This window comes from Leuresthes tenuis, unplaced genomic scaffold, assembly GCF_036924035.1.
Source record: "Leuresthes tenuis unplaced genomic scaffold, fLeuTen1.0.hap1 SCAF_2, whole genome shotgun sequence".
Lineage (NCBI taxonomy): Eukaryota > Metazoa > Chordata > Actinopteri > Atheriniformes > Atherinopsidae > Leuresthes > Leuresthes tenuis.
In genome coordinates this window covers 26,854,220-26,881,121 of record NW_027325356.1, presented here as the reverse complement: position 1 = coordinate 26,881,121, position 26,902 = coordinate 26,854,220, and the positions used below count along the sequence as shown (strand labels likewise).

General features: G+C 39.9%; 1 protein-coding gene and 1 long non-coding RNA gene across 6 annotated transcripts; one reads left to right on the top strand and one right to left on the bottom strand.

Moving 5' to 3' along the window:
• The first annotated feature begins 749 nt into the window (after nt 1–749).
• phka2 (phosphorylase kinase, alpha 2 (liver)) lies at nt 750–19,540 on the top strand. Of its 5 annotated transcripts, none has more exons than XM_072380867.1 (33): nt 750–1,061; nt 1,191–1,280; nt 2,938–3,096; nt 5,529–5,576; nt 8,044–8,212; nt 8,327–8,409; nt 8,751–8,831; nt 8,964–9,062; nt 9,143–9,289; nt 9,388–9,441; nt 9,540–9,662; nt 10,053–10,148; nt 10,416–10,523; nt 10,682–10,760; nt 11,158–11,292; nt 11,372–11,481; nt 11,629–11,773; nt 12,137–12,215; nt 12,305–12,459; nt 12,540–12,713; nt 13,088–13,203; nt 13,286–13,437; nt 13,531–13,693; nt 14,329–14,408; nt 14,512–14,590; nt 14,665–14,794; nt 14,878–14,979; nt 15,549–15,667; nt 15,830–15,853; nt 16,293–16,346; nt 17,829–18,062; nt 18,150–18,350; nt 18,454–19,540. In XM_072380867.1, the coding sequence occupies exons 2-33, from the start codon at nt 1,203–1,205 to the stop codon at nt 18,625–18,627; spliced, it is 3,750 nt and encodes a 1,249-aa protein (XP_072236968.1). In that variant the 5' UTR covers nt 750–1,061; nt 1,191–1,202; the 3' UTR covers nt 18,628–19,540. The 5 variants fall into 5 exon arrangements, with proteins under 5 accessions (XP_072236968.1, XP_072236967.1, XP_072236971.1 ...); XM_072380866.1 differs by having other exon boundaries at nt 751–1,061; nt 12,305–12,462; nt 18,454–19,539; XM_072380870.1 differs by lacking the exon at nt 15,830–15,853 and having other exon boundaries at nt 751–1,061; nt 18,454–19,539.
• Nucleotides 19,541–20,697: 1,157 nt separating this feature from the next.
• On the bottom strand, nt 20,698–21,730 carry LOC140302456 (uncharacterized). Its single transcript, XR_011914969.1, has 3 exons — nt 21,528–21,730; nt 21,326–21,442; nt 20,698–20,870 (listed from the first exon to the last, which is right to left on the bottom strand). It is a non-coding gene; the product is annotated as an uncharacterized lncRNA (long non-coding RNA).
• Nucleotides 21,731–26,902: the final 5,172 nt, after the last annotated feature.

Here is a 26,902-nt window from a genome sequence, read left to right as displayed (position 1 = left end):
ATGGATTGAAATTCTGTGCATCCATCAATTTTTTTACCACTTATCCAGACATCCCTCTCTCTGGCCACTTTCTCCAGCTCTTTTTGGGGGGTCTCGTTCCCAGCCAAGGCCTGCTTCCCGAAGAACGTGTCCGAAACACATCAGCTGTGAGGTGTCCAGAAGAAATCCAAACCAGGTGCCTGGACCATTTCAAGCTGTTTCTGTCAATACAGAAAAACAACAACTCCACTTTGATACCTTTCCTTTTCTGTTTGTGCTACCTTAATATTGTGATTCCCTGTCTTTATTCTTAATCTACTCTTGAAGTGTTATTTAATTTAATCATGATTTTGTGAGATGATACGCTGAGAATGAGGAACAAAGGTCAAACTAAATATATTCAAGTACTGTGCAGTGTTTCTGAGACACTTTGTACTTCTACACCAGTGTGAAATTGTAAAGCCTGTTACATGATTCACCACCGAACATTGTATACAATAGGAGCTTTAACACAGCCAGCATCTGCATTCAAATGCTGATCACATGATGTAACAGGACCTACAATTAATCTCATCAGTGGTAAAAATCCAAAAACCTCTTCGGCCATTTGTTTAATTTTGCTGTAATTGATTTATTCAGATTTTTCCTCTTCCTGTTTTTTTTTCTTTCCTCCCCTTCAAGTATCACCGGTAAACTTGAACTTATCTGTTTTCGTTTGACTCGCCCCTTGAAAGTTTGAGGTGGAAATGGCGCCCCCTACCATTAAGTTATGGAACCGGTAGAACATAATGTATTTTTGTCAGATTGGATGTACAGTCGCTCACATACGTCGTCTACCCTACACTGACTTTATGTGAAACCTCAACTACTGTCATCTGCCAGCCGCGACTCGCCACATCACGCAGTTTAACCGGGACAACTGGCTTCGTGATGTGAATACATCCTGTGAACATGGTGTTAAATATTGTTGTCGTATAAAACAGCTGGATGCTACTGGGCTAGCGAGCTTTAGCAGCCTCAGCTGCCTCTGCGCAGGTTAAGTATCCGCAGCCGGACTGACTGGGAGGATGGGTTGCAGCGTTGTAAGTCACCTTAGTGATTCAGTTCAATTTAACTGTTGCATTTGTAATGAGGTCATGCTCAGACGAGAGGCACATATTCAAGTTTCAGGAGCTGCGCCCTTGTTGACACATAACTTGTTGTGTGTGCAGTGATCAGTGAGGATGAGGAGCCGCAGTAACTCTGGAGTGAGGCTGGACGGCTATGCCAGGCTGATCCAAGAGACTATCCTGTGTCATCAGGTGAGTCCAAACACTCAGGGCAGAGTGCAGGAGACGGTGCGAAGAAAATAATGGCCCGATTTAAAAATCTAACTCATATTTTCATCAATCTGCACTTCAAATGGCTAAACAAACTGCACCTACAGGACACATTCAAAAGGATATATGATTTATACTTTGGTTATATTTGTTGCATTACCATGATGCTTGATGATTATCATGTCATTATTAATGTGTATACTGCAGTTGGTAAAATGAAAATGGGGCTATCATCAGGCCATAGATACTCCTTTCTTTATAACAGTCAATGGTTCAGGCCTACAGCTACTAGACCAAATCTAAGCTTTGCTCTAGACTTTGCAGGACAGGGCAGTAATTTCAGGCTTTGCTGTACAAGAGTTTTACTATTATAGTAGAAGAGCTTTCAACCCGTTATGAAGTTTTTACAGATGGATAAAAAGTACAACATGTACCTTCAAATTGTAGCACAGTTAAAGCATAAAGAAACAAAATAAGAGGTTAAAAACAAAAGAAACGCTAGTACCGTAAGGTTGTTTAACTCTGTGTTAGTCCTGTCAGATTTACAGGCACACAATCCTTAAACTTAGTCCAGTTTTTTTGTCCTTCATTTTTTCATGCAGAAATATAGTCGATATGCAGATGTTTTGTAGCCTAAGTGGGTTAAGGTTCAACTTCTGCAGCTGCAGAATAATAAACAAAGTGTGAGCAAAGGTCAGCTTCTGGAATAAGTTTAGGCCTGGTAAGCAGTGCACTTTTATCTATCAGCTCTTGAGTTCACATTGACACAGTCAGCAACTGTCTCAGTTAAAACTGTGACCCTGAGGGTCCACAGCTGATATAAAACACTTTCAACTTTCCATGCACTGCACATGTGTACTGAAAATACCAGGGTGTAGGGTTACAATCAGCTGAGACTGAAACTAGCTAATTTTTACACACTAACCAAACTTATAGTCAGATTTCCCTTCGCTTGTGTAGATCTAATGATATTTTATGTGCTTTAATCTCACTTTTTCTTTAAGATTATGTTCACAGTAATACACTTTCAACTGTAAATCATAATGTACAGTTTAAAGTACTTGGGAAAAACTGACCAGTCAGAACATGCATTGCTAACTATTTACAGGCCATATGATGTTTAACAACTTCCCCATTAAAAATGCTGTAGCTTTTACCCTCACAGACAAAACAATTAGCAGCTTGTTCCCGTTGAATATGTTAGTAAGCTAAAGGTTTGGTGCTTAGTATGAAACTATCACTTTTAACCTTAAAACTTTCTAGTTTAGTTTAGGGAGCTCTTGTCTCATAATTTTACAGCCCAACAACAGATTTAATCAAGAAAACACTGGCCAGACAAATAATCACTTAAAAAACTGTTGAGCAAATAGTTGAGATACTGTAGCCTTCCTCAGGGTCAAAGACCAGTGCATCAAAAGTCACATGCGACATCTCAGACTTGATAAGTTGTGGACATTTTAATCAATGCAAGCCGTGCTCTTGCTTAATTATGACAGAAGTTGAGAAAAAATGGCAGTGAAAAGAAAATTTAGTGAGTAAATCAAACAAACTTAAAACGTGTTGGTTTGGGAGATGTTGTACATATCAGAGCGATGCATTCACTCAAAGTTCTATATATTATTGTGTGTCCTCTGTTCAGAACCCAGTGACAGGACTTCTACCTGCCAGTATCCAGAAGAAGGATGCCTGGGTGAGGGATAATGTGTACAGTGTCCTGGCTGTGTGGGGGCTTGGCATGGCCTACCGCAAGAATGCAGACCGTGATGAAGACAAGGCCAAGGCCTACGAACTGGAGCAGGTGTGTTTGCGACAGATAGGGATAGAGAGCTAATGTGTACACTAGAGCCTCTTTGCTCTGACCGCTGTGTAGAGTTGGATATTTTAGAAAAACAAAAGCTTGAAAAGCATTTGGTGTCACATTCTCATTTGTGCAGTAGTTTCCACAGCTGTCGGCTACAGGTTAAATCTAACTCACAAAAAAATCAAAAATAGCCAAGGAAATCGTTCTTCAATTGATGTTAAAAACAGTACATTGGAACAGCTATTCAAATGTAATATGATAACGATAAGTTCTTATTTTGGCATGTTAATTATATTTTTCCTATTAACATGGATGCAAACGTTTGCATCTTCCTGGAATTAGACATGTTATTGGTTTCTATTAGCAGTGTCTAATTTCGGGGCCATGTTGACGTAGTTCAAGTCATTGAAGGACCACATAAATTGAAACATATGTACATTGCATGCTGCTTCTATAAAATAGATACGAGACTTTTAACTCTTTTACCCGTGATGAAAAGTCTGTTGCGTAGTCATGTCTCTTTGAGTTGCGCCCCCTGAGCACAATGATGCCTGCTCGCCGTATAAAACCTCCATAGTTTGAACAACACTTATGAGAAAGTATTTGGAAGTCTACTCTTGCGAAAAAATAAAACAATCTGAGTCAGTATTTCTCTTTTTTGGAGCATTTATTAAAAAACAGGTTCTGCCATTAAGTACTGACTTTACTCAGCTGTCACTGACAGAGAAAACTTCAGTGTTGGACATCTTACTTAAAAAAAGTAATTAGTTACAATTACAAATTACTTCTCCCCAAAAGTAATTGCGTTAGTAACTCAGTGATCTCATTGTAAGAGTAATTAGTTACTCAATAAAGTAACTGTGACGTTATTTTTCATGTTCTATACGCCATTATGTTCTATAACATCTTTAACTTCAAAGACTGAAGAATAAAAACACTATATACAGTATTTCAGAATATTTGTCTCTTATTTGAACTCAATAGATTGCAGCCTGCCACTGAGCAGCAGCAGCAACAAGTGTCATGTTAGCGTGCGTTGATGTGAGCTGCTTGATAAGATTCCAGTTGCTTGAGGCAGACCTGCATAAAGTCTTTTTTTCCTGGGCATAGCGTGCATGTTACATAAACATTCTTGCCTTTAATTGAAATGAGCGAGAAGTGGTGCCGGTGCTTCCAGTTTGAGGACGCTACCTTTGAATTTCCCCCATTGTCGCTGTCTTGTTGTGTTTGGCAGTCAGAGCGTGCAGTGAGACAGCGCGAGCAGGGCGTGTTCCGCCCACCCAGCCAATCATCATCGCATTTGCAACGGCGTCATCACCCCACGCCTGCTCTCTCCAGGCAGCTGATGTGTGGCCAAAACCTGACACCTTGCACTTCATCCAAATTGTAGTAACGTTGGGAAAAATAATTAATTAGATTACTCGTTACTGAAAAAAATAATGCCGTTAGTAACTCCGTTATTACCAACACTGGAAAACTTTTTGTCCAGTCTGAATATTGACTGGATGGTGGTTAGCACCATTGCCTCACAGCAAGAGGGTTCCTGGTTGGAATCCTGACTGTGGGCATTACTGTGTGGAGTTTGCGTGTTCTCCCTCTACATGTGTGGGTTCTCTTCCACCATCCAAAAAAAACGTGCATGTTAGATTAATTGATTATTCTAAACTAACACTAGGAGTGGGTGTGCATGGTTGTTTGTCTCTGTGTGGCCCTGTGATGGACAGGCGACCCATCCAGGGTGCATCCTGCCTCTCGCCCAAAGACAGCTGGGATAGGTTCCAGTCCCCGACCCTGAGTTGAATCAAGCGGGTATAGAAAATGGATGGATGGATGAATCTAGAGAGCGCTCCCGGCTAGAATCAGGACAAATGGCAAAAAAAACCTCAGATTTCTGATCAAAGTGCTGTTGTTTTTTTTTAGTTAATTTTTGCTGTTGATAAAAAATTATTGGGAAGATTAACTGGCCACTCCCAACCCCAAGCTGTTTTTTTATGTGTGAAATAAATATATTTTTCACAAATGACATAAACAGTCATTTTGACTGTGAAAATTGAAAAAAAAAACAAAGACAAGAAAAAACAAAACTCCACTTCATGATCTTGTGACTTAGATTTTTCATAGATTTAATAGACTGTAAATCAACAAATTTCATGATTATATAATACAAAATTATTAGTAGAAGTTCTTTTTTTAATTTTTTTTTTATCTTCCATGGTAATCTAATGTGAGACACCACCATATGTCTGTCCCTGCTGAAACTCAGTGCTCACAGGATGAGTCTGGAAATAAGGAGAGAATATCATAGATTTCCTTCTTCCAAAATCCAACAATAGCAGCTTACTGGACTACAAATACAGTCTTAGATAATTTTGATTATGATTACAGTTGTTTTGCTTTACTGATGTAGTTTTGCTTTTTTTTGCTGGCAGAGTGTGGTGAAACTTATGCAGGGGCTTCTGCAGTGCATGATGAGACAGGTAAGAAGCACTCGCATTAATTCTTACATGTTCACTGGCATACAGTACAATATATATCATGGCTGTAGGATATATGAGGTATAACCTGCTGTCCTCTGTTGGCATTTAGAGTCTTTTGTTTGGGCTTCTCATCGCACTTTTTTTACTAGAATAAAAATGTAGCACAAAGTGCTTTACATAATTAGAACATTAAGCAACATTTTAATTGCATCTATAAAAAATGTCAAAGATAACAAGGTTTGACAGACATAAATAGTATTTTTACACCAATAAGATGATTTCTAAAATTAGCTGAAAAATTGCCATAGTTTAGCTTGTTTTGCAGTGGGTCCTTAAAAGGATTTAGGAAACCTCTAAAAATCTATCTTCAGTAAATCAGCAGTTTCTGCAAAGTATCTGATGTCTAAGAAATTGGGGGGCAAAAAAACAGCAAGGACCTGACACAGGACCTGACAAATATATGTGATCCTTAAGTTGATCCATCCACTGTTCACTGAAGCCTCATCAGAAATGGTCTCCATGGAAGGGTGGCTGTCAAAAAGCTATTCTTAAGGAAGGGAAACAGGAAGAAAAGGCTGAGCTATGCCAAATGACACGAGAAGTGGACTGAAAGTTTGTCTGAGAGGGTTCGGACTATGTTGAAGAATAAAGACGGTCACACCAAATACTTATTTTCAAGCTCGTTAGAAACTCTTTTCTGCCATACTGTATATACTGGATTTCCATTTAAATCAGCACATGCTCCAAGGAATCCCACCTGTTGTTCTGATGAAGTTTGAAAGAATGTGTTTGTGCTTGTAAGTGCACCAGTAATAGAAAGCAGCCAGAACAGGTGGAGAGTGTCTGTGTCATGTTTACATGTATGACAGGCACTACGCCAATGTATGGTGACTGGTACATGTTATTTTGAGCAGAACACCAGCAAGTCGCCAGCTCCAGGGAAAAGGAGCAATTTAGGAATTTGATTCACGTTATTTAGTAAGGAAATCAGCTAGTAGATGAGTCAAGGATAAACTTTAACAATAGATGAAACCATGCAGTTAATTTACAACCCTATATACCTTAACTATTAGGATTATGTTTGTTTATCATTTGATAGGATCTCTTTCAATACATGTGATGTATATCCAAGCCTAGTGCTTGAATAAAAAGCTCCATTCAAATCTTCAACTGTGTCATAGTCTGTGAAGAGAGTATAATTTTATAGCATCATCCTTTCACCTCTTTTCCGTTTCCTGGCAGTATTTAAAGAAGTGAGGGTTGGCCCCAAACTTTTGTACAGTACTGTGCCTCTTTAGGTGAGGGTGATAATGGCGATTTGCAGTCTTTTCTGCTCCCACTGTCTTTTAGTGAGCATAAGACGAAGATGCCAAATTCACAGAATGGTGTTGAAATAGACTCGTTCTTGGAAAGTCATGAGGCAACTTGACTTCATCTGCACCTCGGATATAAATAGGTGACTGTTCATGCTATCTCAACTCTCAGTAATCTTTCTTTACTCCTTATGTAATATAAGATTGCTGTTAGTATGTCCAGCATGTGACAAGAAACAGTGCTAGAAGGAGTCAGATACTGGTACCCATGTTGACCTTCACCTTCAGATTTATCCAGTTGTAATGGCGGTCCTTCATTCAAGCATTTTTGTTTTATTTTTGCTCACAGTCTAATAGGTTTAGAGTTTCTTTTTAGTTTAGTGTTCTGACTTAATGCCATTCATACAGCTGTAGCTTCTAAAGATGGAACTAGTAGTTGATGAATTGATTAATGAATTAAAACATAACTAGTATTGTATGGTTTTGGCAGGACTTTGCTGTTTAGTTTGCAGCATCACAGAGAATCAAATAAATTGATAATTGTCAATGAGTTTAATTTGCACACTAAAAAAAACTGTAAAAAGAAATAAACATTTAATTGAAAGATTATATACGTGTTACCACGTAACCAAAGAAAATGGTGAAGATGGTGTTTCACTTGATTGATTTATTTTCTATAAAATATAACTAATTTGAGTATTGATTTATTGTCTTTTTTCCCTACACCATCAGGGTCTTCAACTGCTGTTGCTCTCTTCATGCTATTTTTCTTAACCTAAGGGGAAATTTGTCTTGTCACTGGATATAAAACACACAAATATAAAACTATATACACACACTAACATTTGGTCCAACTTTCAATATAGTCAATATAGCCTTTATAGTATCTGGGTTCTGTGTAAGTCTATTAATCAGTCTATATAACACCTTTTAAACCAATCCATACATTTCAAAAGTACTTTGGAAATCATGGAAAAAGGTGTTTTGAGACCAATGAAGACAATAAGATACACATAAAGATAAAAAACAATGATGTAAATTGTGAGAAGAATTGTCTTCCACATCGTTTTCCCTTTCTTTCCTTCACACTAAACTAAACGCCAGATGACTTTAAAGTGAAAACCTGGTGAAAACTTATGTTCATTTGTCTTCAGGTGGACAAGGTGGAGAAGTTCAAACACACCCAGAGTACAAAGGATTGCTTGCATGCCAAATACGAAACTTCTACCTGCGCCACGGTGGTCAGGGATGACCAGTGGGGCCATCTCCAAGTGGACGCCACCTCCATTTACCTGCTGATGCTGGCACAGATGACTGCCTCAGGTGCAGTAGTGATGCAGAGTGGATATTGAATTATCTTTCTATGCATAAATCTTTTTAATTAACAATGCAGCAGATCATGAGTTGCTTACCTGATAGTTTTGTGTTGCCATGCAGGCCTCCGTATCATCTCCAACCTCGATGAGGTAGCGTTTATCCAAAACTTGGTCTTCTACATAGAGGCTGCATACAAAGTCGCGGTAAGAACAATTTTCAGAGGTTTGTTTCGGAAGATGGTTTCTAACGTGAATAATAAGATGCTCAATGATGGTAGTTGACTGTAAAGAAAGCAAAAGCCAGAGGGGGAGCCTAACACACCTCCAGTTGAACTCCCGCTTATTGTAAGACTATAATGGGTAATGGAAACAAGCATGGAATGATCTGAGTAACACGTGCTGGCTCTGCTGCAGTGAGATTCATGTTGCATTATGAACCACAATATTATAGTGGTGCTAAATCTCTACAGGCACAGAAATTTGGAGTTTTTAGAGGCTGGAAAAGTTGGACAAGAAGTGATGTCATTTTGATTCTACCCCTGCAGGATTATGGGATGTGGGAGCGAGGCGACAAGACCAATCAGGGCATTCCAGAACTCAATGGCAGTTCTGTAGGAATGGCCAAGGTACAGGGGCCACTCATTTTTGCTATCGTCAGCATCCATGATAAACTGTGCTATATGTTAAGAACCTAAAAGCCAAAAGTGCTGTGCAGAGTGTGTTTCGGTGCAAAGACTCAGTGTGGATTGATGTTACAGGCAGCTTTGGAGGCCATAGATGAGCTGGATCTGTTTGGTGCTCATGGAGGGCCAAAGTCAGTCATCCACGTTTTGCCTGATGAAGTGGAACACTGTCAGGTACCGCTGGATTAACCTTACGCCATCTTATCATCAATCAGTGTTGTTCTCTCCTGTGCTTAGAATGTGTTTTCCCTCAGGCCATTATGTGCTCGATGCTGCCAAGGGCCTCAACTTCGAAAGAGATAGATGCCGGTCTTCTGTCTGTCATTTCCTTCCCTGCATTCGCTGTGGAGGATGCTGACTTGGTGACCATCACTAAGTCGGAAATCATAAGCAAACTGCAGGTACGGTTGAATAATGACTTCTTTGGCAGCTAATTTAACACACACTTTGTCTTTGTTTATTTAGTCAGCAGACTTAACTTTCCACTCTTTGGTCACAGGGTCGCTATGGTTGCTGCCGCTTCATCAGGGATGGATATCATTGTCCTAAAGAGGTAATATATGCTGCATATTGAAACATTTTGGATGGAAGTTCCTCTGGTGGTCAGACAAGTGTACATTGTGTTATTTGAGCTGCTTGTTGCGTCTCCAGGACCCGACCCGACTGCACTATGATCCTGCCGAACTCAAGCTGTTCGAGAACATCGAGTGCGAGTGGCCTGTGTTCTGGACTTATTTAATCCTGGACGGCATCTTTGCTGAAGATCAAGTGCAGGTAGGAAAACCAAACACACTCATGCATTTGGGTTACTCTATGTAAATGTAAACGTCTTTTCTAATAAGCATTCTCACATCAAATTTCCTTCTTGTTCATATGTTTGTCTAATGAAAGATTTTTAGAAAGGATGAATTTAAAATATTAGATTTATGTGGGTATTCTTCTGTTTATAATTACCTTTCCACAATGAGAGTAAGATTGTCAACATTGTCAATCTAAATTGTCAGATCTCTGGTGAGTTTTGCACATTTTCCTGCACTCAAAAGTTGGATCAAAACACACTTGAAATGCTGAGGTTGATATTTTATTTTAAGTTTTACACTAACACTAGAAAAGTATGTTGTCACTGTACTGCTGTAAATTTAAATAGCTATATGCTTGACACAGGTGCAGGAATACCGTGAGGCACTGGAAGGTGTTTTGATCAGAGGGAAGAATGGTATCAAACTGATGCCTGAACTTTACACTGTGCCTCTTGACAAGGTATCCCACTTACATCAATAACATAAAAAATAGCCTATGCACGCTTACTGATGAATATAGTCAGATTTTAGTTGGATAGTCCGACGAAACCTTCAAACTTATCTGAACAAACTTTTGAACACATGAAGTCACATGTAACAAAGCTATTTTGCAGTCATTTGTTGGAGGTCTGTCAGTTGACCATACACCTGTGTGTCTGATGTGACAGGGACAGATATCAGACTAAGTGCTTGTTTGCAATATAAGAATAGATATTTCTTCCTATAGATGGAGGAGGAGTACAGCAATCCTCACTCAGTGGACAGACTGGCCATGGGGCAGCTGCCACACATGTGGGGACAGTCACTCTACATTTTGGGTTGTCTTCTGGCTGAGGTAGAACACCTTGAAAACCACATTTTTTGTGTGTTTTTTTATAAAGGCAAAAGATATTGCCAAATGTCAATGAAGCCACACAGATTGTATATATTCTATGAATTTCAACATGCAATAAGTTTGATAGTTCTTTCTTTTTCTGCCTGGTCTGGATTTAGGGTTTTTTAGCACCAGGAGAGATTGACCCTCTCAACAGGAGATTCTCCACAAGCTTCAAGCCAGATGTTGTGGTACAAGGTTGGTAATTAGTTTTAGAATGTTCCTGTTAGTACAATCTTAATAAAAGACTAAAAATTAGGTAGAATATGGAGAATGTGTACTCATAGTCCCCACTTGTTTGACTAAAAAAGTTCTTGTATCAAAATCAAAAGGTGAAGTGTCTGTTTTATAACATCTTAGGCTTAAATCTTCACTGTAAGACATGACTTTCATCACCTCAGATAAACTGTGACTCAGCCGTGTCTTTTAGTCTAGTTTGAGAGATAAGAACCACACACGGTTTAGAAAATATCTGGAAATATATATATGACTGTTAGTGTCAACAACAGTGTACTGTTTTTATTTTGTTAACATTGCTTTGTATCCATATTGCCTCATAGAGAACAAGACGTGATCTATGTGTTGTTTTTGCCAGTTTGTGTGCTTGCAGAGTCGGTTGAGATCCAGGAGATGTTAAAGGATCTTGGGATTTCGGTACAGACTATGTCAGAAGTTCTGCCTATCAGGGTCATGCCTGCTCGCATCCTGAGCCACATCTATGTCCGACTGGGTAAACAAGAACTCTTTTCCTTACTCCAAAGCTCAGTTTGTGTGTAACACAATAGTAACAACTGGTACCATCGCCACAGGAAACTGCAAGAAACTGAATTTGAGTGGGAGGCCTTACAGACACATTGGAGTCCTGGGGACATCCAAATTCTATGAGATCAGAAATCGCTCTTACATATTCACCCCTCAGGTAAAACAGAGCTAGGTTCAAATATTTTCAGGACCAGAAAAGCAAAGCTATGTTAAAAGTCTGTGGAAGTGATAAACATTTAAGATATTTTGCTTTCTTTATGCCTGTTGTTTCACTTCTCTTCTTGCATCTGCCCTCACTGTTCAGTTTCTGGATCAGCACCATTTCTATCTGGCACTGGACAACCCGATGATTGTGGAGATGTTACGAACAGAGCTGGCCTATCTTTCTTCTTGCTGGAGGATGACAGGACGGCCTACACTGACCTTGCCTATCACACACAGCATGCTGGGTACAAAGGCTCCACCCCAAAACCAAATCAGTCTCATCAGAGCTGTTATTTCAGTTCCAGTGTTGACCATCAACAGCTCATGTGTACATACTCAGAGCCCGCAAGAATAACAACCTGCTGTTGACTTTAGAGTTTTCATTCGTGAGACTGTTCGACACTTCAACCGTACTAAGGCATTCAGAAGTCAAAACAAAATCACATTGTGGGGACAAATCAGAAATGCTAAATGTTAAATGATGAGCATTTGGACCTAAACAGATGTCTGACTCACTCTGTAAGACAGTTCAGATTGAATGTAGGCACACTGTTTTGCTAAGTCCCTTCATTGTACTTCACAACATTTGTTTTCCTTTTTTCACCCAGTTGAAGAAGGAGATGCCATTGATCCTTGTATCCTAGCAACACTCAGGAAACTGCAGGATGGCTATTTTGCAGGAGCAAGGTTTGTTCCCTTCCATAACACAAGATTATAGGCATGTGTTCAAATGTCTATAACATCCCTTGTGGGTTTTGGGTGCTATGCTGCTGCAGGGTGCAGATGTCAGACCTCTCCAGTGTCCAGACCACTTCGTTTCATACCCACCTCACTTTCTTGGATGAAGAGAATGATGACAACTTATTCGAGGATGAGGAAGAGGAAGACAGTGAAAAGTATGGAGAGGATTATAACACCTATGGGCTCTCAGGTAGTAAGCGCTCCTACCTTTTTAGTTTGAATAATTTAATTTGAACTGTAAGTAAATGTGGAGTCTTATGTTTTTAACAGAGGGCTCAAAGGACATGTTTGACCAGTACCTCACGCAGCTTCTCCACAGCACCACCACCACCAAGTTTCATCTTCCTCCCATTCAGAGGGGGCAACACCATATCTTCAGTGCTGAGCACACCACAAGAGACATCCTGTCTTTTATGGCTCGGGTCCAGGGCCTAAATATACCCAGTGAGTTTTAAAGAATGTATTGAATCACATAAATTACAAGTACGGCTGTATATTGAAAATGTCTGACGCTAATGCAGACACAGGACCTGAGATTTGGCAGGGATATCAGTTTGATATCAAAGTGGAAAAAACCCAAAGAGGTGTCCAGAAAGTTAATCAAATAAAGCTGTGCGTAAAAATAAGCACACAAGATTTTTAAGAGCGTTGCGGTTTGATATTTATTTGGAGTCGTTAGTGGTTGTTGTAAATTAGTTTAAAGTGTATTCAACTTTATTATTGTTTGATAAATATTATATGAGATACACAACAAATACATTTTAGATTAGATTTTAGGTTTCCTCACAATTTTATAGTAATAAGCATGTATGTTTCAGAGTCTTCCATGTATCTACCCGTGACTCCGGTCATGAACAAGCACCGCAAGTCTCTCAACCTCCTTGAAGTTCCTCATCTTCAGCCTCAGCTTACCTCACTTGCAAGGCAGCAAAAGGTAGGTGCAGCAGATCCTTCCACCAGCAACCGTGTGTGTCCTCTTACTTCAGTGCTGCTCTGAGTGTGCCTGTCTAACACAGCCGCCCCCACTGAAGCTCCATGGTGTCGGTGACCTGCATCTGCCTCGAGACTCTCAGGGCAACACCGATTTTGCAGCGTTGGTGCAGGAGCTGAAAGAGTGTCCCACTCTGCAGGACCAGGCTGACATCCTCTACATTCTCTACGTTATGAAGTATTCCTCATAAAGACAAAGCTACAACATGCTAGTAACGTAACAGAGTTGTTTTTTGTGATTACCTGCTCTGTGTTTTGTTTTTACTCCCAGAGGAGCTGACTGGGTGGTGGAGCTGTCAGGCCCTGGGCAGGGTGGGGTTAGTGTGCGTTCACTGTTAGAGGAGCTGTATGTACAAGCTGGAGACAGCAAAGAATGGGGGCTCATTAGATACATCTCTGGAATACTACGCAAAAGAGTGGAGGTCCTGTCCGAGGTGAGTGAGAATTACCAGTAAGTCATGATTATAACTGCAAACAGCTGAGTGGATCAGAGACTTTAAAGAGGAAACCCACAGTGTGTATAAATGTCACTTTAGTCAAAGAGACACAACAGTAATTAGATTTTATCCAAATGCAGTTGACCTGAACAAGATCATCAATCAGTGAGAATGCCAACACTAGCAGTCAATTAATATGTTGGTCCAAAGGAAAAGTGTGTAACTGACACACATGGTACTAACTGTCAGATCACACAGCCAGATTTATGCAGTTAGGACATTCCCCAACTTAGAACTATGGCTCAGAAATGGTCTACTAGGATCCAAGCAGATTATTTAAGATTTGACTCTGTGATGGGAATTAAAAGGATGATTTGAAGCTTTTTTTAATGTTCACCACAATTTTGGTTTTTGTTTGAAGTCGGAAAACTCGAACAAACATCTCCCATCCGTCATTCCTCAGCATGCATTCTGAAGTACAACCTGTATGCCACTTCTTATTCTTACTTCCTTTTACAGTTCCTAGATGTCTTGATTCAGTCTCTAAGTGTTTATGTTTCATTGTATAAAAAGAATTGTGATAAAAATGATTTGAATTATTTGAATAATTTCTTCCTATGTCTTTATATTAGGCCTGCACAGATCTGATTTCCCATCACAAGCAGCTTACTGTAGGTCTACCTCCTGAACCCAGAGAGCAAGTGATCACGGTGTAAGTTGTTTATGTGGCTGAAGATTCTTTTGTGTTCACAATAAGCTTTTGCTTACCAATCAAACACATACACCTGCTGTTCTTCCTCACTGTTTCTTCTCAGTCCACTTCCTCCTGAGGAGTTGAACACGCTCATATATGAAGCCAGTGGTCAGGACATCAGTATAGCTGTTCTCACTCAGGTAAACCTTCAGCCTTTAGAACTTCTAACATGACCATCTGAGACACTGACCTGCGCCCTGTGTGCTTTACGTAGGAAATCATGGTCTATCTAGCCATGTACGTGCGTTCCCAGCCTGCTCTGTTTGGTGATATGCTCCGGCTCAGGATAGGTCTCATCATGCAAGTCATGGCCACAGAGCTTGCTCGCAGCCTGCACTGTTCTGGTTGGAAAAACACACACACACACACACACTACTACTCAAGTGACACTATGCAATGGAAACAAAAACATGTGATGTCTTTGTAGGGGAGGAGGCATCTGAGAGTTTAATGAGCCTGAGTCCCTTTGGCATGAAGAACCTGCTGCATCACATCCTCAGTGGCAAAGAGTTTGGAGTTGAGAGAAGCAGTGAGTTTTTCCCCTTATCATCAGTCATACTTACACCACAGCTACAGTTACGGTGATGCCAGTTTGCTAGTTAAAGTATTATATATAATTAATTCAAGTTTATAATTAAAGTATTATACCTAGTCATTTTTTTATTCAACAGAAAAAGAAAATCTAATGTGATATATCTGTGAGAAATATAGATATGGAAACTGGGATTAGCAGTGGTCTTGAAGGTGATGTTAGTCTCAGGTGTTTTCAGTCAGTGGGATTTAAGTGATCACCGTTTTTGATTTTAACAACAGGAATCTATCTAAAAATCTTACATTAGCTAATGTTAATGAGTCCAGTGGCACGCTGACCAACAACCATGTGCATGTCAGGGCTACAAGGAGTTATTCTCTCCAAAAAGAACATTACTGCTTATCTGAAGTTTACTGAAGATTACTGCTACTCTTCCTTTTATTATTCTGTGACAACACCAATAAAAAAAATCACTGATGTTGGCAGCAATTCAGATATCTGGAACAATAAAAAAACAGATTGAACGTTTTTTATAGAACCTTTTCTTTGTTGATTTTATTCATCAGTGCGCCCGATCCAGTCCACAGCCACTAGTCCTGCAATATCTATCCATGAGCTAGGTCACACGGGAGCCACTAAGACTGAACGCAGTGGAATACACAAGCTGAAGAGTGAGATTAAACAGGTGGGAAGCATAAACCAGAAAAGACATCAAACTGGATTATATGATCTCTGTCTGTCTGTCTATCTGTCTATCTAGCTATATATAAATCTAGCTAAATGTCTAGCTCTCTCTCTATCAATCTATCTGAGGATGGATTAACACTGTTCTCACTTTTGATTGCAGCTGGATGACTCTCGACCCGTCAGTGTGGGTTGGCTTTGTTAATATCTAGCATGTGATTGTTTCTAATCTCAGTCTAAGCAACCAAACCGCCGGCTAAATCTTGTTCACAAACCACTCTCTGGCTTTTAACATTTTAGCAGAAGTGACTCTCTTCATTGTAAATCAGTAGGACAACATGCTTTGCTGCTCCTCCATGTGTCACCGCCAAGGATGTACTTTTTGTAGAAGAGCAACACATTCAAAATCACTTTCCACAAATTCATGAGCTATTTAAATGACCTTCAGCCTGATTAAGATGCTTCCATGTAGTCTATCATCATAACTTATTTTCTTATAGCATTTATCATGGAGTTGCATTTTTTTGTCAATTGCTCTTTCTTGTCACCAGCCATGTACAAGTCTGCAGTATGAGAATCATGTAAACCATCTCACACTGTCCTCTGTCATCCATATCCATGTGTAGATCTTCAGTGGCAGTCTTTCCTTGAGTAGCAATGTCACTTCCCCGCGCTCCACGGTAAACCATTTCATCTCAACTGCTTCATGTTGATTTTTTTTTTTTTTAACCTTCCAAGGTTTGTTGTTGTTAAAATGTGTACAGCAAAAGTCATGTTTTATGCATTTTCCTTTAGATTTAATGTTTTATGAAGACACCATCACCATCCAACTTAACATACTGAGGATAAGAATGCCATTATTTTATTTTACTTTCAACAATTGTTCTGAAGAGACTAAAAGGGCACTCTGAAGAGATTAAAAGGGCACTGGCTTGACTAAAGCTCCAATCAGAGATACTTCGACAGTTGTTTCTTTGTAATCAGGTTTTCATCTTCAGGTTTTTTGCCTGATATGTAGGCCTATGTGTTAGATATGATATCAGCAGTAAAGAACTGACTGGGACAAGATATAAAAACATATAGGCTATAGCTCATTTGGATTCATGTACTGAACACATGATTCCCATGGTAACACGACTTTTATTTTGTTATTTTGACAACTGTAAAGCTCTTTTGGTGGCACAATGTTGGGCTCCACGAGCTTGGATAGTATTCCTTTAGCTGAGAATTTTCAGTGCAAGCTGTCAATTCAACACTGAGTTCTGGTCAAAATGGATGATTTTTAGCTGAGGGTAAAATTCGAGGTGGATCAACATTTTTAATAGGCTAGATTAAACACTTTCAATAATTGACAATGACAATTTAAAGTTATCTCAGATTTCACTGTCTGAGATACAGTATTTTAACAGGTGATAACATCCAAAACTCTAAATATTACCTGTTCCATAGCAGGTTATGAGTTCAGCCTAATTAATATGATGGTCTTCCCGTCAGTGAGCTGATATCAGCAGAGGACAGCACAACGGCTTAATTTGTCTGGGTTAAGTCACATAGAAAATTGTACAGATGATGAAGCATTTTGAGGCAGATTAGTTTTTGGTTGTACGATTACAGTTGACATTAAGACACAGTAGCCATATTCATTCTGATTTGGTAAGAGACCAGTGAGCCAGTGTTGTTTTAGTCACTCTTGTGGCACAAGCTGTGTCAGGCTGTTGCTACACAGAAAAAAAACATCAGTACGGTTAAATGTTTGTTGTTTTTGCGTATGCCGAGTGATTACTGATAACACCAAAGGATACAATAAGGCCAGCCAATGTCTGCTCCAGTGTCTTGTTTTGCATGAATGACTGCACGGACTGTTTGACTATAGATAAATTGGAATGAATGAGAGTGTACACCAAACTTGTATGTACTATTAAACTTGTCAGTTTGTGCTGCCTATCACCACTAATCTCAAATCTGACATGTAGTGATATTGTGCAGTCTTTTTCAAACCGCTCCAACATGCGTGTACTGCTATGGAAAAATTGCAGTTATGATAATAATTACGTTGTGCAGACACTACTGACAAGTGCAATGGTCAGAAATACATTTAAAGTATTTAGAGATGAGACTGAAAATCAGGACAGTGGTCTGAGGGACCTGTTTACTCATCACAGCGTTGCAGCAGCCCTTCCACACCCAGTGGGATCCTGTCCCCGCTGGGTCATTGTTCTGGAGACGGACAGCTGCAGTGGGAAGAGAAGCAAGGCCAGTGGCTGAGGAGACGCAGGCTGGATGGAGCTATCAATAGAGTCCCAATGGGTTTCTATCAGAAAGTATGGAAGATCTTACAGAAGTGCCATGGCCTGTCCATCGATGGATACGTGTTGCCTTCCTCCACCACAAGAGAGGTTACATGTTACTGCTAAAACTAAAATGTGGACTCTGTGTGTGTATATGTGCATGGGTGTGTGTTGAATTTAGTGTTTTCTGTGTAGATGACAGAAGGAGAGATCAAGTTTGCAGTGCAGGTGGAATCTGTACTGAACCACGTCCCTCAACCCGAGTACCGGCAGCTGCTGGTGGAGACAATGATGGTTCTGGGCCTGGTGGCCGACATAGATGTGGACAACATTGGTGGCATTATCCATGTGGATCGCATTTTGCATTTGGCCAACGACCTTTTCCTCAATGACCAGGTACTACCACAGACAAGAGATGATGGCAAGTGATTGACATGTTGTTTGATTGGAAAGGTTTGTGTTCATTGAAGTTCACTCTGTTCTACCTTTGAATCTCCAGATTTCACTCAGTGCGAGTGATTACTTCCTTGAGAAGGACCCAGCGACTGGGATTTGCAACTTTTTCTATGACAGCGCCCCGAGTGGCAGCTATGGCACCATGACCTATCTCTCCAAAGCGGCGGTCACATATGTCCAAGACTTCCTGCCAAGTTCTAGCTGTCTGATGCAGTGAATAGTCACACATGAAACTGAAAGATCAACTGTCCAAAGGCATGCAAAGCTTATTAGTATCAGCTCATGTATTAGTGTAACATCACAGCTTCGGCAGCTGATACAAAACCCTTTGTACGAAAACATTTTGTTATCATGAGTCTGCTTTGTGGATCATGTTGCTCCAGTGCGTGTAAGACTTACTTGCATTTTGCAGTATTAGTACATATTTGTGCTATTGGATAATATTAACTTAATAGCTACTAGACTTATAATATATTTTAAATAACAAAAAACTTGATTTAGAATTGAAGTCACTGAGCCCATTAGTTATCAGTTTAGATATATGTATCATTTCTGTACACAGGCTACTAATTATTTCTCCAAAATCAATAATTTATTTTCTTTCTGTTTTACCTTTTTTTATTTAATTTGTACTAAATAATATTATAATTTAATGTTCTAGCATACAGGCTACACGAAGGATTAGAAAATAATAAAATATGGCCTAAAAAAACAATGTGCTGGCTCTTTATGACTTTGTGTCCATGATACCAATTCATACTTGTTGCAGTCTTGTACGAATATTAACCTAAACAGAAACCAGAGATTTCTTTGAATGCCAAGATGCTTTTGTCGTGTGTATGTATCGTGTGTCTTTAACAGTGAATGCAAATATAACAGTCTGTCTGTACTTGAATGTCACCACCATAATTATGCAACTGATACGTCCAGTCAACATTACCTCAATATACTAATGGTTTGTTCTTTTTTTTTAAAAATACGTGTATTTCTGCTATGTCAGGGCAGAATTCCGCTTCATTACTGGTTCATACGGTGCCCACAGAAGTGATTATGTGGACATTCGAGTGAAATTAAAATGTTTCTAAAAACCTGAGTTGTTTACCATTAAAATAAAAAGAATAATCCACTTTAATGCTGTGGTCTTCAGATGCACATGTATTGTATCATGGAATTGACAGTGCTGTTTGGACTGCCTTCACTTTTAGGTCTGCAAAATGAGTGACTGACGGGTACAACTCAAAAAGCCACTGTCAGTAAATAAATATATCATGTGGGAGAAATATCACTGGTGAACTAAATGAAACACATGGCAAGTTGCCAGAGAAAGCAACTACAGCTGATGACTGAAACTTTCTTACAGCTGTTAAAAACCCCAAAACTACTATATGTGATGTGACTTAGTTTAGATGGCACAGGTGTGACGGGGAAAGTTGTGGATTTATAGAGCCTATAAATCAAACTTTATATATATCAAATTATATAAACCATTATTAGCAACAAGAAGTGCAAAGGTGGACTGTAATTCAAATAAAAATCCAGCATTAAAAGGTTTTGATAAAAGGTTAAAGCATAGAGAATCATAGCAGAAACTCTGCCTGATGCAGGCGATTCCACCTCATTAGTGAAATGAAGGCTGTAAACTGTCATGACACGGGTATGTGTGGCCTCTTCTTAAAATCTGAACAGCTGTCAAGGAGAATTGTTTACAAACTGAGAGATCAAAATAAATGAATGTCCAAAAATTGAATCAATTTTCAAGATTAAACAGATATAGGGAGTGCCTGTCTAGGAAAAGATGCCATTTCCTTAAGGGGTCCTGATGTCAGCTGCAGGACATAAAACATACGATAGGGGAGCCTGGCAGCTCAGCTACCCAGGACCTGGTCAAAAAAGCACCTTTCTTTTAATGAGAATTAGACTGTAAAGTTGTGGGCTGAACAACCCTGACGGTTACATCATGTCGCCTCATTTCACACCTAATAAAGTCTATATCATTGTCACAATAATTATGACAACTGGATAAAATTATAGTCTCTTTCAGAGAACAGCACTGTAAACTGTGAAAACTTTTGCTCTTTATTTCTTTGGAGAAGCTAAAGATGTTTCATTGAGCATTTCTGGTTTAACTAGATGAAATTGAACAATGAGAGAATAAATAGACTGCACAAATGAATAAACTGATCCATCGATACATGACAAAGCATTTCATTAAACAAAAAAGATTAATATAGTCTCTATATAAAGCAGATATAGACAGTATTGACTACAACAGAATATCTGAGGGCGTAGGGAGGTGCTTTGCAGCTCAGCCAGCAGTGTTCGCTGTTGTCCTCGGCAAACATTTCTTCCAGCTGTAGGAGGACAGACGATGGGAGGCTGGACAAGCACATTTATACCCTCCTCTTTTATTCACACACAAATGGGAGCATCCTCCGTTCTTTGGTTTGCATTCATTAATGTCTAGTGCAGAGAAGGTGGAAGTCAAGAGAAAAAGAGAGAATTTTTTTCAAAACTAAAAACTTTAACTTCAAGATTGAACATGCACTTGTTCACAAGTTAGCTTCTTCTACCAAACATTTCAGTTCTAGTCCATGTTGCCCTGCACACAAGCTTAATGAATCACTTTGAAACTTGCCTTCACACTCTGATACGAGTATTTAGTAACTTCAGCAAAGGATCAGAGTTTGTTTTCTCATGTTAGCTAAAGTGTCCCTCAATCAACCATTCAACCATTCATCCATCCATTATCTTCCACTTATCCGAGATCGGGTTGGGGAGGCAATGCAGTGTTTTATGCCAAGATGCTTCATTTCAGACTGAAGCTTTATCTGTGTGTTATTATTGCACTTGTAACAAACCCATGATACATAGACCAGACAGATGTGTGTTACAGATGTGTTCATGACCACACTGACCCTTGCAGCGTCGCCCATCTCTTAGAAGTGTGTATCCACGGGGGCAGATACAGCGGTGGGAGCCTGGCAAGTTGATACACTGAAACTCACACACTTCCTCCAGGCACTCATTTATATCTGCAGACACAAAAAGGAAGCTTTGATTTTGACAAAAGTTGGAGATATATAGGAACACACATATAAAATTGATATTTTGTCTGACCAACACACTCCTCCTTCAGAGTTTGAGCAGTTGAATTGTCAGGTGGTGTGGTTGGTTGTTTCCGGTACCCAGCAGGACACTCCGCAAAGCAGCTGTGTCCATCTCCGGCTAAGATGTGCCCAGACGTGCAGGAGCATTGGTAGGAACCTGGTAAATTGTAGCACTGCTGCATACAAGGCCCGAGGCCATGATTAACAGCACACTCATCTATATCTGGATACGGAAGATTAGGAGATTAGGAGAATTGAGTTTAACTTTACTTATTTTTCATTAAATTCATATATCATGTTTAATTACCATAGAGTAAAATGCAAAAGTTTGGTTGAAGTCTCTGTTACTCTAAATCTGTATGTGAGTATGAGGTAACCTGATTTTGAAAAGGCACAAGTTTCATAAAACATAAAAAGTAAAGAGGCCTGGACCCTAGACCCTAAGGGACCCTGCATGAACAGAAGCATTAGAACACAAACCCAAAGAATGAAAAATACAGCTTTGTGCTCATCAATTTACTTTTTCCTCTTAAAAGGTTTTATAGCAACTTGAATCAGATGTGCCTCGATGTCCATGTGCAAATTTCAAATACTAAACTTTGGGGTGAGCATCAAGGTAACATTTTATATAATAATAGTACAAATTATATACCTTAATGCACGACTAATGATGTTTTATTGAATGAATTAATGCAGGGTATATCATGTTTGTCACCACGACCTAACGATCAATTCACTGTGGGTTTATGTGATTACTTAACATATAATCAATCATTTTATGAATGTTAATTTACTGTTACTTAATATGGGAACTTGTCACCAGATTAGCAGGATTTCATGAATATCATTTTACATCAGTGCCTGTAATGTCTGCTTACCTGGACCTATTGTTATAAATGAAGCCATTTAAAAAAAAACTAAATATTCATCAGAAGCAAAACTTAATTTATCTTTTTCGGTAGGTGGATAGGTCTGTGGTACAGGTTCTTCTTAAAATAAGCTCAACAAAGGCATGGATCTGAAATTAATATTTGTGGAAACCAGCAAATCTGAATGATGGTGATGTGATGTGAGGTCATCTGACATTGCCTTTTCCACCTAACAGAAAAGTGGGATGTTTCTCCAAAGTAATATTTAGCAAATGTTTCCCCACCTTGACAGTGGCCATCTGCAGTCTGTTGGCTGTAGCCGGCTGGACACTCGCAGTGGAAGCTCCCGGCAGTGTTAATGCAGCCAAATGTGCAACCTGTGACAGCTGCAGGCAGCAGACACTCATCAACATCTGGAAAGATGGAGAGAAAAATAGACCGCTCATTGTGGTAAATGACATAAACAGACACCCAAAATGTGTAAGTACACACAGCCATTTGCACACCGGTGCAGGAGGTCTGGTCAGGAGTGGGGTGGTAGCCAACATCACAGTCGCACTTAAAGGAACCAAACGTGTTGATGCAGCTCTGCTGACACTGGTTCTGCCCCTCAGCACACTCATCTAAATCTATGCAGACACACACCACAACAACTTGAGGCAAGTCCAAATAAAATCACATTAATTCCACTTACACTCGTCCCAGTTAGACAAAGACACAAGCTGTACTGAGATGAAAGAGAGGAGCGGAAGACGAAAGGTGGTTGTCTTCCTCTGTTGGTCTGAGCCAAGCTGGAATCTTAAATCTCACAGATGTGTGTCCATATTGGCTTGCTGTTTCGGCCTGTGATGAGAAAACCAAAATGCAGATGTTTTCTTGCATCCTGTTGTTCAGACAGGAAACAAGGATGTACAGGGAGGACTTGGAATGCTTGTATAACAGCTCTGCTCTGTGTTAAACCAGAATTTCCTCATCCTGACGTCTCTGTGTGTACCTGCCTGCGTGTCATTGGTCTCTGACACAGGAAATAAAGTCATCGTTTGAAGCAAAAATACTTTTTCTTTTTCTTCTGCCAACAGTCAAGCAGGAATGTTTATAGGTATTTTGGTGTTGTAGAGGAATCGGTCAAACAACGTCTGGACAAGAGGATGTCAGAGTCCACACTGATAATTATATTGTTCTAACATAATATCAACATCATCGACAAATGGCTCTCACAAATTTCAGGTTGTCAGTGAGCAGGACTTTGTAACTTAACACATGAAATATATGCAAGCTGTCAAAGTGCTCCAAAAACATCATAAATTTCACAGCTCACTTACGCTTGTCTCTGAGCCATGAAACATCAAACACATAATGTGAAGGAATCAGTTGTTTTCTCACATGTAAAGGGAACTCCCTGTTGTGCTGTAACATGCCAGAGTTGCTATTAGGAAGAGCCTGGGGCATCCACAGAGGATTCAGGAGGAAGGTTGCAGAAGAATCAGCGGGAAAGCTTTTGGAGGGAAAGAAGCAAAAAAAAACAACACACTGATGCGCTCACCTCGGCAGGTTTGCCCATCATCCAGCAGAACAAATCCAGGATTGCAGAAGCACTGAGTCCGTGTCTGGTTGGAGCTCTGGCTGTAATTCTGGGTGTGGGAGCACAGCTGCGAACAGCCTCCGTTGTTAACTGAACATGGTGTCAACTCTAAAGAAGAAGAGATGACAGGTCGTCTTTTAAACAGATAACCCTCATGAAACTGCTTGATTGAAACACAGACTCAGCAGAAGTGCCTCAGCAAGAGCTGAAACAATCTGCTATATTGGTGTTTATTTTATTTTTACATTTGATGTCCTAAAAAAGGAATAGAATGATAAATAATTATTTAAACTATTTATTGAGCTTGAAGATAATTATTGAAACTAAACTGAACCCCTAAACTTAAATACTTACATAAAACTAGGCATTTGGCGATTATCCCATTTTATTTCATCAATTTATTTACTTGTATGGAAAAGTTCTTTAAAGTTACAAAACTTTTGACTAAACTATTTCGTCTCACAGAAAAAAAACACAAAACATTAAAATACTAGAAATGCTTTGTTTGTAGACCTGGCTTTTCCTCTTCAAGTTATTATGTTTTTCAAAGTATTTTTCATGGTACTGCATGGTACAGGTGGTAGTATCTATAAATGTATATGTTGACTGAATAGTAGAGGGAAAAAAAATCCTCACATACATTTGCTTTTATTTTGAAAATAATAAACAACAGAGCAATAATGTTAATCTAACATTAATGAAATGACAACACCTACCCAGACAAACAGGTGTGATTCCGCTCCAGGTCCCTCCTTGCTGGCAGTAACTGTGTATATCTCCATGAGCCAGTGTATAACCAGGGTAGCAGGCGTACTGTATGTAATGTCTGAACTCTCTGGGGCCTGGATTCTCTAAATTTCGAAAGGAGAAGGTCCCGTGAGCAGGCACAGGTGGGTATGGGCACACAGGTCGTCTACTGAGGCTCAGAAAAGGCAGAACTGGTTTGGGGGTGGCATCCATCCTGAGGTCGTGATATTCAGCATAAAAACCTCTCGAGTCAGCGATGGTAGAGATGTTTGAAGGAAGTGTGATAGTATCAGGCAGCTGAGTTGCCATCATAAACTTATTGGAGCTGGGAAGAGGTGCTGAGACAGCAGGTGATGAAATGGAGGATGAACTGTCAGAAAAGGAATAAACAGACGTAGAAGAAATGGATATTTCTGTGGGCTTCTCCTTATCTAATGGCAGAGGGAGAGACAAAGCAGACTGAGAGCCAGTTTTAGGCTTTGGGGCTTTTTTTCCAGCCATTTCTTCTTCAGAGGGAGTTAAATTGTCTGTAACAGGTGCTCGAACGGGCAAAGCAACGTTTGTGTACTGATGCAGTGAATTTTTCCTGACAGGACTATTTGAGAAAGTAGTGACAGCTGGTGTATGGTCAGCTGAAAATGATGATGGGGAAGTCGGACCCTCTGTTCCTGACACTAATGACATGGCAGATGAGACTGTGGCGGGTAAATGGTATTTAGGGACAAACATCTGTGTGAGTTTGCTGGATTTTCCGGCCTCCTCGAGTAAAGCCTTCATCTCTGAGCTGCTTCTCTTAGATCCTTGAGTTGTGTGGACCCCATCTTTGGGTTTTGAACTGGCAAAATGAGTGTGATTCTTAAGTTGAGCTTTTGGATTTGTCATATCAATTTTCTCACTATTGAACATATTGGAGGGAGTCTGAGGCAACAAATCAAACCTGAGGCTTGTTTCTGTGGATGCAAATTCAAAGCGGGAGTGTTGCTGGCTCCACAGATGTGCAGAAATGTGGAGGTTCTGCCATGTGCTTGATTTTTCCACACCCATTCTTGAAACAGAGCTCATCATGTCTGATTCTAACAAGAAAATTAAAGGACAAAAAGATCGAACAGCATAAAATTAGAAAGGCCAGACTATTCATGCAACAACTTTCAAATAAGTAAAAATAGTGTAACATGACAGTGAGACATTTTAAACAGCAAGTATACATATCTTTTACAGCTTTAACACCCGAGTGTTTTTCCCTACTGACCTTGGCATACAGGCTTTGTGCTATTCCAGGTGTGGCCCCTACAGTATAACATTGAGGGCCCACGTAAGCGAAAGCCGCTGTTGCAGCTGAACAGTACCCAGGAGCCATCCTCATTCATTCTGCTCCTCCCATGGACAAGTGGCCCTGGGTTGGAGCAGCCAGAACCTGACCGAGGGGAGAATAACATTGGAATCAGTATGAAATTTGCCTCTCTTGTTCTCTCTTTAAACTCTCTGAATTTTACTAAGTATCAAATAATGACAAAAAAAACAGAGACTGAAATCCTAAAATACAGATTCGATCAAATCCTCACCAACACAGACCGGAGGATCCCGCGACCAGTGTCCAGACACACAGCTGTTGGTTTTGTGTCCATGGAGCTTGTAGCCAGGGTGACAGCGAAAGATCACCAGGAGTCCACCATAACGAAAAAATGTCTGCCCATTGTCCAGGTGCTTAAACCCACTGCATTCCTTCTCTCCAAACACTGCAGAAAGTTTCACAATCAATGCCTGAAACAAAACTTTTCTTAAGGCACAACTCGAATTTAAGGTTCAAGAAATACCTGGAACATAGATGCAAACTAGAGCAATCAGTGCTGCCAGGAGCCCCTTCTGAGCACCCATTCTAATGTGTGCCGGCGATGATACTGCTGTCTGCAGAGCCAGAAGACCTCTTATTAAATTTGAGAGGGGAAGGGTTTGGAGGAGGAGTGAATGGCTTGGAGAGCGAAAGTGGGAAGATTAGAGGTAGGAAGAGAGGAGGAAGGGGTCCGATGATGTGTAAGCTAAAAAACTCTTGACAGATAGATACAGAGGTAGCAGAAGAGATGCTCAGTTTTTTTCTTGTTTTACAGCAATTGAACAATATTACCAGTTTTTACCTATAAAGTGACTATCAGACAGTTTTGCCCCTGAAGACCCAGATTAAAAAATGGT

Bases quoted from the DNA above. Each gene is read 5' to 3' on its own strand.
- phka2 (XM_072380866.1), top strand. From the start codon at position 1,203: ATGAGGAGCCGCAGTAACTCTGGAGTGAGGCTGGACGGCTATGCCAGG. The intron at 10,149-10,415 runs GTATCCCACTTA...TTCTTCCTATAG, and splicing joins ACACTGTGCCTCTTGACAAG to ATGGAGGAGGAGTACAGCAA. The intron at 15,854-16,292 runs GTGGGTTGGCTT...ATCCATGTGTAG, and splicing joins ATGACTCTCGACCCGTCAGT to ATCTTCAGTGGCAGTCTTTC.